Source organism: Meleagris gallopavo, chromosome Z, assembly GCF_000146605.3.
Source record: "Meleagris gallopavo isolate NT-WF06-2002-E0010 breed Aviagen turkey brand Nicholas breeding stock chromosome Z, Turkey_5.1, whole genome shotgun sequence".
Classification (NCBI taxonomy): Eukaryota; Metazoa; Chordata; class Aves; order Galliformes; family Phasianidae; genus Meleagris; species Meleagris gallopavo.
The window spans coordinates 9,777,787-9,790,123 of NC_015041.2; the positions used below are offsets into that span (position 1 = coordinate 9,777,787).

Sequence of the window (12,337 nt, forward strand, 5' to 3'; positions counted from 1 at the left end):
GTAGGTGTCCAGGCGGGTCTTGAATATCTCCAGAGAAGGAGACTCCATGTCCTCCGTGGGCAGCCTGTTCCAGAGCTCCGTCACCTTCACCGTAAAGAAGTTCTTGCACAGATTTGTGGAACTTCCTATGCTGCATATGTAATTTGTATTACTAGAATCACAGAATGATAGAATATCCAGATTTGAAAGTGTCTCAAAAGGGTCCTAGAGTTCAACTTCTGGCTCCACACAGGGCAAGCCAAAATTGAAGGCCTTTGCTTGAGAGTGTTGCCCCAGCACTCCTTGAACTCTGGCAGCATGATGCCATGACTACTGTACTGGGAGCTCTGGTCCCTGACCTCTGCATTCATAAAGAAGCTGTAAGCCACATGAGGCCTATCCTCAGTCTACTCTTCTCTGAGTTGAACAGACTATGGGACTTCAGCCACTCCCCTTATGTCTTGCCCTCAAGACCTTTCCCCATCATCTTAGCTGCCTTTGGATGCTTTCTAATAGTTTTACATTCTTGTATTGCGGTGCCCAGAACGACACCAAGTGCTAGAGTTGAAGCTGCTCAGTACAGAGCAGAGTGGGACAACCCTTCCCCTTGCTCGGTGCCAGTGCTGGGCCTGGGGCACCCCATGGTATGGTCAGCCCTTTAGGCTTCAGGGAACACTATTGACTAAGCTTCAACTTGCCATCAGCCAGATCCCTCAGATACCTTTTCACAGGGAACCTAATTAAGAGAGTTGTTTTGTTTGTTTAGATGCTCTGTTGCCACTACAAGAAAAAGATTTCAAAAATAAAATGAATTTTCATGTATCTACACAAGAAAATGTGAGCAATATCCCAAAACCTTTTCATAGTAAATTTTTGAAATAATAAAAAATCCTTTTACAGTTTATATTTACTTTTTAACTTTCTTTGAATCTTTATAGGGAAATGCTTTTTCAACACAATTCGGTTTTTACTGTCACGTACCTGTAGTGCAATTTAGCAGTACATGCAATTTTTGTACTTGATCACCTAAGACTCAGAGTTGATACCTTATAGTATGTATGTTTCTTAGTTTCTGATATGAATTCTACCTGAAACAAGGGCTAGCATTTAATACAACCTCTCAAATGACTCTTAGGCACTGAATGCAAACTGCTTTTCTTTACAGATGTGCTTCTGTTATACCACACTCTTTCTTCTATTCTAACTAGAATAGAATAGAGAATAGTTCAGCTGGAAAGGACTTACAGAGATCATCTGGTCCACCTGCATGGATGTGCCATTTTTTTATACTTGTACTTTAAGACAAAATGAAGCCAACACGCCTCATTTAAGAAAAAGAAATCGTTTGATCAAGCCTTTTTTTTTTTTTTACTTCAATGATGTTTCTTCATTATGAGTCAGTTACATTAGTTACATTTACTTCATAGATAAATAGATGGTATATTAGAAGTATATGGCATACATAGTTTCAAATCAAGTATCTGAACACATGATGTTGAATATTCAGCATCGCATAGGAAGAAGACAAAATGAAATAATGGCCCAGATTCAAGCAGCTGTTATACGGGTTCCAAAGCCATCACTAAGCCACACCTTAAAAGCTAATGAAGCGAAAAAATTGCTAAAGAAGAAAAGAGAAGTGGAGGTAACTGTATTTTGTTAAAAGTAGTTGTATGAATTTGGAAAAGGTTAGTTTTTTAGGAGCATTTACAGTTAATAATTCTGTACTTGTATCACCTACTGTAATTCTTAAAATTACACAGTAGCCTCAGTCAGTGAAAATTTTGCAAAATACGTTTCTGACATTTGTTACATAGGAAAATTTTGTTTTGATGGAAGAGAAAGTTGCTACTGAATAAACTGAAACATTATTTTAAAAATAGAGCATATAAACAGAGTTAATTTAGTAATTATTAGGGACTAATTCAAGGTACTAAAACTAAAGCAGAACATAGCACAGAATATCTTGTTTCAAAAATCCCTGATTAGAGAAAATATATGAATTGCTAGAGTCCAATGTAAGTTGACTTTACCCTGTAAATGGACTGCAAGAACAGAATTTTGTATGGTGACCATAGGTATAGCTAGTATAAGGGGGAATTAAATGGAAATGGAAAGTAGGAGAAGGAAACAGCTTTGCCTTTCTTTTTATCTATCTAATGCTTAATATGTTTTCAGTGTAAACTTTTTTCTCTTGAACTAACATGATGCCAAACTAATTCTCTATTACTTAATCTGTGAATAGTTGAAGCTCCCTTATGATGCTTTGTAAAGAGAAAAGAAGCATTAAATTTTGTGTTATTTCTTTAGGACACTTACAAGGAGATTAACAAGTTTGAGAAGTCCATTGTAGGAAATGCTTTTGAAGTACACAGCCAAGTCACTGATAGGTAATATTTGAGTATTAGATTGTTAAACTTAGACAGAACCTTAACTGTAAGTGCCTGCTATCTATGCAGACAGCTACTTGAAGAAACTGTAAGGTCTTTCTTTGCTTAAACTAATTCTCCTGTGAGAGGTTTTTTATACTCCTGCTAGTGCTGCAACTACTCAAGCTCCACCTTCTGCTGTTACAATGTTTTAACCTATAATTTTTGTAGGAATAGCTTAACCTTCCTTCTGTCCTTTTTAACATTTATATGGCAATAAAGGACATGAAGTGCATCTGTTTATTACAATCATTGAGTCTATAATATCAGATGTGCAGAAAGTAGGGAATCGTTTTGGATGTATATAGGTCAACCTGAAAGCAATGCCTCCTATTTCTTTTTGGGGAAACTACAACAAAGAGCATGATAATACTATCTGATAGAGCAAACTCTCAGCTGCTGTTTTTCAACACAGTCTCCACCATTCACCTATGGATTTCTCCCAGTGATCAACAAGAGACTGCATGCTGTGTTTGTAAAAATCTGCACCAGCAGAAGTGACCCACTGCCACCACTGCTGAAATGCAGCACCTGCTGCCTTACTGTGCCCACTGTTCTGTCTCTATACAAGTTAAGCAAACTTTGATGGATGTCAATTAGTGCATTTTTTTTTCCGCATTGGGGAATTGAATTATATCTTTGTTTCATATATACTTCCATGTCAGATGCCATTTTGCCAGATTGCTCCTCTGCTGCTATCTGTCACATGACTACAAAATGTGAATATAGTGACATTGTCAACCAACACAATAAAGCAGAAGGCATTACTTTCAGAACAGCCCTCGTAGATATGTGGTAATACATTTCAAAATAAACTTTTTCCTTAGAGTTTTATTGTACAAACAGCAAATGTAGATAGAATAACCATTCTATCACCTTTAGTGGTACGTATACCATATTCTGAGAAGATGGTATACAGCTGGGAATACTTCTATACAAAAGCAAAACCTGATTTATAACTATGAGAGAAAGTGCATTCAGAGTGTATGGATATATTTAAAGAGTAACCTATCTTGATTTGATATTCTGCAAATGATCCTAATTTTGTATTTCTGCAGAACTTGTTTTTTATATTAAATATTGGCAAAGGAACAAATTGACAATTAGTTATGTAAGGACTGGAGCTCTCCTCTGGTCTCAGCAGTGACTGGTGGGTGCACAAGAGCATCAAGGAGTAATCTCAATACTCACTAACTTTACTATTCAAGATAATTCTGTTGTGCATATGTTAGATTTGTGCTCAACTTCATGAAAATATCTCTATAAAACCGTAAGTTCTATAAAGCCAGTGAACTTCTATTCAATCTTTTTTATCAGTGAAATACAAGAATCGTTGCAAACACAGAAGTTGCAAGAAATAACCCTAGAAACTACAGCACAGGCAGCAACTGAGCTATTACCTACTTATTCAGATGATGAGTATGTAAGAAAAATTCAAAAACATTCGGAGGAAGATATATTTGCTAGAGAACAACGAGAAAAGAGACGTCGTAAAATGTTAATGGAACAGTTAATAGCACATGAAACAGAAGAGGTGAGAGAAGTATAACACATACACAATTAGTAACTTAAGTATTTGTTTGCAAGTATAACTCAACACTGTTTAGGAGGGTTTAATAACATTTGGAAGGTAGAAAAGGTGGTATATATACTTTTTCTCTGAAAAGAACTTTTATGCCTTGTTTTTCCTTGGAAAAAGAAAAAAGAAAGGAAAAGGTTTTCAATTCCTTCTTACTATATTTGTGCAATACTTTATCCTTGTAAAACATAAAGCCTCAAATGAAAACAGAACTAAGATGATTAAAAATCACTTGTAGATCTGCCTGCTATTTTCCTCAAAACAATAATAACATTTGAACTTTAAATTATCATTATGTTTACTGGGACTGAAGAAGGTACACATTAAAAAACAACAAATATGACATTACTCACTTTAAAACCTGTATTTGCAAATGTGTAATGTAATATTTTTGTCTTGACTGTATGACTTCTGAAATGGTTGTGCAATGGGATGTTTTATATACTCATGTTGCACACCAGAGCTTTGATTTCTGGCATATTATAGAATAGAATGTGTTTCCTGGGAAGATGTCTCCACTCTGTCAAAAAATGGCTGTTGCAGATTATTTCATTTGAATCTTGTCCTGCATTGGGTTAGACATATAGAAGTCACAGTACTTCTCAGTATCTCTTGCACACTCATGTTCTGCAAAAAACTAAGAACACCTGTAATGGCTTAGACTAAGAATCTATTCACACATGTTATCTTTGAACTCTCAGAGACAGAGATTCTAGAGAATGTTCTTTCTAATATGCATAGGTCATGAAGAAATTTTGCCACCCTTGTTGACTGAAATCACTGTAGTGCCAAAACTTCCATCAGCTGTCACAGCCCCAGTACAACCCTAGTAACCTAATGGTTCTGAGATGGTTCTGATAACCACTGACATTTGCTAAGTACAGCCTTAAACCAGCAAAGTGAGCCAGAGCTATCCTGATGAGACAACTAGTCCACCTCTCGTTGCAGTATAAACTTTGCCAGTTTGATTTAAAGGAGGTGCTGCAATTTGCTTATTACAAGACTGTCTCCAGTAGGGCTCCAAAGCGGGACAAAGGTAACGATACTGTCCCTAACTTCCTGATAATTAAATTATTGCTGATATAGAGACAGTAACAGTCATAGACTGCAGGAATTAGAAGGAAAGTGAACAGTTGACCAAAACAGTAGCCTGATCAGCTAAAAGAATCTATTGTCACTTTTGTTTCATGAGAGGAAGAAGTAACTAGTTGGAATTCTGTGAAAGTTCAGAAATGACATACAGCTTGATTTAGAGAAATGTGAAGTAATTTGTTTTTTTTCTTTCTTTTGTTAAAGATTATTAAAAAAAATACACAAAGTAGTTGAAAAATACTTTAAATATTCAACCAAAAAAGATTTGCAAGCTGAAACTGTGGTCATTGAAGTCAGAATTTCAACTATAACACATAAAAATTGAACACAGGCCATCAGATCATCTAGAGTCATGTATTTGATATAATTCATTAAGACGTGTACTTTACGTCTTCAGAGTGCTCCAGTGGTTTTTCATGTCCATACCTATAAATCTCTTCTAAAATAATCTTGTTCCAATTTTCTTGGTACATTGTGAACTCCAGTAGAAATCTGAGCCTGGGAGCAAGAATCTTAAAAATTACACGGTGTTCCTTTCAGTGGAGTATGTTATGATACCAATCAGATTTTTACAGGCAGGAAATAGAAGTGTTTGAGAGTAACATAGTTTCATCTTACCTGGATCTTTAATTTGCACCATTTCAACTAACTATTGTTAAAAGTACTCATTATTTTTAAATGCTTTGTTTAGATCTTCTCTTTGAATTTCAAAAGCTATCAGGAAATTACTGTCAGCAATATATTGAGAAGAAGGAAATGGGAGAGGAAGTTAATTTTTACTAGATTATTTCTTGTCAACCAAATAGATTTATGTATGCAAAGTGGTAAGATATGGTCATAAATCTTATGAGAACACAACAAGACAGAATAGTTTCATTTGTGATTAAATTAAACTGGGAAAGGATAATTTAACACAGTAATGCATGTATGAGCATGAAACATAAACACAACATTAATGTTTGACCACTGGATGCCACTGTTGTTTCAAGTAGGTTTAAAAAAAAGTGCATTGTTTTTTAGAAAAAATTTAAATAGTTTCTAACAGATCTCATTTACAATATTTATTAGTTCTTCAGACATATCAGAACCCTCTATGGAGAAGTAGATGTAAAATATTAGATACAAAAATGAAACTACCATTTTTGTTTTGTCTCCTAGTACACTCAGAAGTTTTGAAGCTTTTCAGCCTTAGTTTTGTCACTGTTTGCATGTAAGGTACCACTGCTTTATTCCCTCCATCCAATAAGAACTGTTTTGAAATTATGTTTGATGTTATGAATTGTAGTATCGCTGTCTGCAGATAATTAAGAGACGTGGATGTGACTTTAAGGGACATGGTTTAGTGATGGATCTTAGTAGGTCAGGCTAATGGTTGGTCTTCATGATCTTGAAAGTCTTTTCCAGCTTAGACAATTCCATGATTCCATGTTTCTAATTTATACTCTGATCTAATTCACTTTTCAGATTTTTTTATTCCTTAAACATTTCCTGCTGACACTTTCCAAGCCTACTCCTTGTGTCAAAATATTTGATTATTTAGAATAATATCAAAATTCTCTACTCTCCAGTTAGCAAATAATCTTCCTTTTTCATTTATAAAGAACATATACTAGTAGATAAGGTGCTTTGATTTCTCATTGGACCCATCACTTTGCACCGTAGAGTTGATGGATGGCTTCTTCAATCCTTTATAAATTAGAATTTAAGCATCCATCTCTCTCAAGTGGAGCACTTCTTGAGGGAGTAGTAATCCATGGCTAGGGATAAACAGCTGTCACTAAAGAAAAACAATTCAGAAAAGTCTGCACAACTTCTTTTTTGAAATCTTAATGAAGTATTGAGTCAGAAGAAGCAGTGGGTAGAACTGAGGCAGCATGATGTCTCCTTTTATTGCCTGGATTTGATGAATATAGAAGACAAATGGGCAGATATAAACTATTTGGTAGGCAGTGCTATTGGTTAATTTGCTTACCTGAAATGTATCAAATGACACATAGCATGAATATGAAAATGCAAAGTGCATCTAAAATTGGTTTCCATTTTAGGGTTGCATCTGTGATGATACGAAATGATAATGTACATAATAGTACACTATGAATTAGACTTTCATCTTGCCATAATCTTTGTAGGGGGATAGTCTTTGATGCAGTTGAAACTCTCTGGGATTAAAGCCTGAGATGTCCACATGATAATTTCTTCTCCATTAAAACTAGTGCACTGTCATGAAATACTGTGACATGGAAGAAGAATGCAAAGCTTACATTCTGTCTAAAGTAGTCAAAGCACTGAGGGATTTTCATATGTGGTTAGTCTTTTCAAGTCATTAGTATTTAATTGGGATATACTTTTTATAACAATTACAATGACAAAGGAACTCAAAAATATGGAAAGTTTTGTTTGAAAAATATTGTTTTCTCTCAGATGTCAACATTAAAGATTTAAATGTATTAAAAAGTTTTTGTTCTTCTTATTGCAATTAAAATTACCCAGTTTTGCTGATTTTTGTTACAAGACATACGGAGTACTTGGTTGCATTGTTTATGAAATATGATAATATGCAACAAAGTTTGAATTTTCATTTGAATTTGAACACTTATATAGTGTGTTCCACCCTCTCTCAAACACTAAAAGCTAATGAAAAATAAACAACATTAAAAAAAATAGAAGTAATACTTTTTTTTGGTTTATTTTTCATTCTACTATTGACTGGCTTTACCCTATTTCTCTGTTCTGAGAAAGATTTCTTGAAATCAGTTTCCAGTTTAGGTCCTCAAATTTGAAATTAAAATTTATAGCAGTTTTTTCTTTACAAAATCAGAATCAGAATTCCAGAGAATCCAAAGTTTTCTCTAAAATTCTGCCATAGGAGTGATATTTAGCAATAGAGTTTGAAAGGCAAGCTAATGCTTTTGATTACATCTCTGAAATAGTTCTGGACACTGAAGATAGTGGAACTAAACTTTAGGTTTCGTTAAGATACTTCAGGTTAGATTAAGCTTTCATTAAGATACCTGTGACAGCATGAAAGAAGTACAGTAGTGAAAAGTTACTATTATATTTTACCAAGAACTTTGAAAAGTAATAATCCACAATCTTCACAGTACATGATGTACACTGACCATGCTTCAAGGAATGGTTCAGAATGCTTTTCTTAAATCATTGAGTAAGACATTCTGTATGTGATACTCTGTGCCATTGAGAACTCTGAAACTGTTACCCAGAAGACTTGCATTTTCCTATGTTTGAAATGTTTCCCCAGATTCCCCTGTCTTTGAGGTGGGGGAGATAATTGTCTCAAGAGAAAAGGATGAAGTTCAAACCTGTAGAAGAGTAGACTTATCAAGGGTCTATCAGAGTACGGGTGAGAATCGGAACAGGTGGAAAGCAAGGGTGGATAAGTGAAATGACGACCAATTAATAATTCAAGGAATGGATCTATATTTCCATTCAAAAGGAATTTTTTGAAATATATTGCTATTTCTTTACAGTTGAGTTATTCTGAACAAGTGTAGTTATGCTTGGTGTATCTGTAAGATGTATTCAAAATTCACTTAATTGTTCTACAATTCTTGTACATTTTACATAAACAATACCTGTGAATGCATATGTTATTCTGGATATAGGCATCAAATTAGCAAGTAAATGCTGTTGTATTACTTCATTCATTTTTCTTATGAGATAGTGATGACTTGTCCATGAAATACTTTGTAACCTGTCCTTAATGATATTTTTAAAATATATGTAATTTAGGAGATTTACCAGGAGGAACAACTTATTTACAAGCTCATGAGACAGTCTCAGCAGGAGCGGAGAATTGCTGCTCAACTCATGCATGTTCGACACGAGAAAGAGGTCTTAAAACAAAATAGAATTTTCAGGGAAAAGCAGTATGAAGAAAGACGACTTAAAGAGTTCCAGGAAGCTCTTGACAGAGAGGCGGTAAATATTTATTCCTTGAGTTGCTCTGGGAGCATTACACTATCTACCTGTGGAATTTGCTTTGTCAGCTGTTAGAATTCAGTTTTTCTAGGGACAAAGTTTTTTTCTTTGGGCTTAAAGTTTATTACTAAAAAAAATAATAATAAAAGAATTCATAATCCTGTGACAAACTGCCCAGTGCTATGCCCCCAGCAGGCTATAATGTGTAGAATTGCTACTTTGCTCCTGCCAAAAACAATTACCAGCTTTAAATTCCTTCAGAATCTATAGGTATGGATTACTACATTTTTTTAAGTACAGTTTTGGCCAAAAGAAGTACATCATCACACAAATTACTCATAATTCTCCACCAGGGCAAAAAATCTTTCTCAAAGGTCAAATGGTACCAATAATCTTAAATTATTTGCAGATCAGAATCTGTTGAGTTAAACTGCTTGTCACATGTTCTAAGTATTCCACATCGTTTTCAGTGAAACTCAGCCTTTACCAATGCATCTGCATTGTTGTTCCTTAGGAAGAGTAGACAGCATCATTTTATGTTTCTCTATCTCCTAAGCACTGAATATGTTCTTAATGCATGTCATGAAAGAGGAAATAACATACTTCCTTTATTTCACCATATTTTCCTAGTTAGAAAGCAAAAAAATTGGGAATTACACAATGGATAGAAGTTTTTGGATTTCATTGTATGTTAATGTTCACTGTCTCATCTCTGGTGAGGATCTGTTTTCATTTCTAACCTTAACTGAGCAAGTTCATTTTTTTATCTACAGTTGTGCATTTTTGCAGTTTGATTTTCTTTGCAGTTTCAGATGTACTCTTTAAAAAAATTCTAGGCTCTTGCAAAACAAGAAAAAATTGATCGTGAAGAACAAATTGTCAAGGAAAGAGAGCGTCATGAGAAAATTGCCATTGAAAGAGCTCAGACTCGTTATAAAAAGCATTATTCCATATGTTGGGAAGTGATTGACCAGATTGTTGATTTGTCAACAAAAATAGCAGAATTTCGAGTACTGACAAACAAGTGAGTATGGTAGCTGTTAGGCAAAACTAACAGGTGTTAGGTAGCTGTTAGACTTAATGATTCATGCTGGTTTAAGCACAAGTAATGTTTTATGTGGATGTCCAGAAATCTTGAATGATAGCTTGAATTTCTTAATGTGAAAAAATGAGGATTCACTGATACTGGGCAAACTAGTGCTAAGGCCTCAATTCCTTGAAAATTCAATTAACTTGAACTAGTGGACCCTCATTTCTTATGACTCGTGGAGATACTGACTTTCATTTACATGCAGAAATTTCCTTTTTTTTAAGTTAAAAACTGGAAAGTGCTCATCTCATTTTAAGGTACTCCACTGGCTGAATGTTTACCCAATATAATATAAACAGAATTAATTTTGTAATATACATCAGTCTGCCTATACTGTCTTAAAAGTAATAGCTCAGTCCAAAATATTCTGAGTCCTACGAGCTGTGATTCCCTCTTCTGACATGCCCCAGTGCTGCAGGTTTTCTGAGAAATCCTAAAAAGGCAGTGCACAGCTTCCACATGGCTGCCTTCCATGAGATGGAAGCTTCGGTTCTCAATTGCTCTTGTTCTTTCATTAATATCCAGTGATTAGACTATGGGGTAAAGCCTACAGAATAAGAAAAAGTGTGCCTAAAGTTCCTTGCTTTTGGTGTAATTGTGTACTGAATAATAAAACTGTAACCATATGAAATAGATATGTTTATAGTTCGTGGAAATTACCTATATTTACAGTCAGTAAGTATTTCATGAAATAGTCACTCTAGACACTATTTAATTATTTTTGAACAACAGGTAGGTTATTTAAAGCTGCAATATGCATCTACAGCAATTACTAAAAAAAAGAAAATCTAGTTCTATTCAAAATAGAACATTTTGAGCATTTGTCAAATTTAAACAGTTATAGGATTTAGCATCTGAAGATGTTAGTGTCATGTTTGCGTTTAGCAATACCAATAATTGTTTAATTACTTTTTACTTCATGCAGTTTGTTTTGTTTCAGATGAATATTTTTCCTTTGTAAAGGAAAAGAAAGATTTTAATGGTTGGTACAGTGCTGAATAAATTTTAGCTTCCAGAAAGAAAACAAAAAAAGTATAGATTTTTTGTGAGGGGAGACTTTAATCCACAGAAGAGAATAGAATTTTGGAGCAATTAATTTAGGTACAGCAAAGCTGTTAAAAACACTGCTGTAATACAAGTAAGCTACCACAGTAAGTGTTTTTATGCTTTTCCCCCTAAAAAGCTGTAGCAATTACAGAAAGCGTTATAAACCATATCTAGTTGAGCATATCCATATTTCGTGATTGTGATTCTTATAAATTTGGGTTCACTGTTCTCAGGTGTCTATCTGCTTTTATTTTTTGTTTTGGAATGCCTTCAGGCTTGTTTCTTTGTTTGTTTTCTACTGCAGCAAAGTTCCATTAAAACTGATCTGTGATTGGAAGGAATTATTTTTTAATGGAAAATCAATATATGAAAAAGCCTCAATTAAACCTTTGCCAAGTGAACCAAGCCCAGAACAACTTACAGAGTTGAATAAAATGGATCTATTAGATGAAAAAGATTATGATGAATACAAGGTACATGAAACAGATAGGCCATAATGGAATATAATATACCTTGATTGTTCATAATTGTAAAAATTTTGTTGTAGTGTTACATTTTCTTCTTTCAGTAGTTTATGACGTCAGAATTTGACATGCATTTTCTTTTCATTACATGAGGTTCTACTGGAAATATATGGCTCTTCTGAATGTTAGTAGCAGCAGAGAGTTGCTGCAATTTTAAAACATTTAAAAATTAATGCTTACATATAACATTAAATGTATTTACCTACTCAGTGTGTAAGATAAACAAGGAAATTACTGTGTGATTAATTTTAGCCAGTTGGAATTTGAAAGTGTGGTTAATGCTACCGCATTTGAAAATGTGAGAAGAGACAGCCAGCAAAAACAAATGAGAAGAAATACAGTATCTGTTATAAAACCTGGTAGTCTTAATCCCAGTAATTTTGAATAAAAGTTTTTTAATGGGAATTATTGATTTGGGTGATCTATTCTCAGACAGCAGCTTTTATAAAAATTAATTTAAGTGGCTAATATTTTAGCAGACCTTCTGTTAGGATACAAAGTACCTTAAAGTGTTTCTTCAACTTTATGATACTTTTTATAATTTCAGAAGTGGAAGATGAAGGGTGAATATTGTCCTGTTTTAATTAAAAACTATTGTACAGTATTTTCCAAATTACAATTTAACTGATGGTTTTTTTAGAAAAAAACAAACAACAAA

General features: G+C 34.1%; 1 protein-coding gene across 1 annotated transcript; it reads left to right on the forward strand.

Annotated features, from left to right (window-relative positions):
- The first annotated feature begins 1,359 nt into the window (after nt 1-1,359).
- Nucleotides 1,360-12,331, forward strand: LOC100542148 (sperm flagellar protein 2). The gene is made up of 6 exons (XM_019610357.1): nt 1,360-1,624; nt 2,290-2,369; nt 3,726-3,942; nt 8,830-9,018; nt 9,855-10,042; nt 11,460-12,331. The coding sequence occupies exons 1-6, from the start codon at nt 1,433-1,435 to the stop codon at nt 11,650-11,652; spliced, it is 1,059 nt and encodes a 352-aa protein (XP_019465902.1). The 5' UTR covers nt 1,360-1,432; the 3' UTR covers nt 11,653-12,331.
- Nucleotides 12,332-12,337: the final 6 nt, after the last annotated feature.

Excerpts from the sequence above, each read along its gene's own strand:
- LOC100542148 (XM_019610357.1), top strand. The coding sequence starts at position 1,433 with ATGGCATACATAGTTTCAAATCAAGTATCTGAACACATGATGTTGAAT. Across the intron at positions 1,625-2,289 it reads AGAAGAAAAGAGAAGTGGAG|GACACTTACAAGGAGATTAA; the intron begins GTAACTGTATTT and ends TTATTTCTTTAG. Across the intron at positions 9,019-9,854 it reads AAGCTCTTGACAGAGAGGCG|GCTCTTGCAAAACAAGAAAA; the intron begins GTAAATATTTAT and ends AAAAAATTCTAG.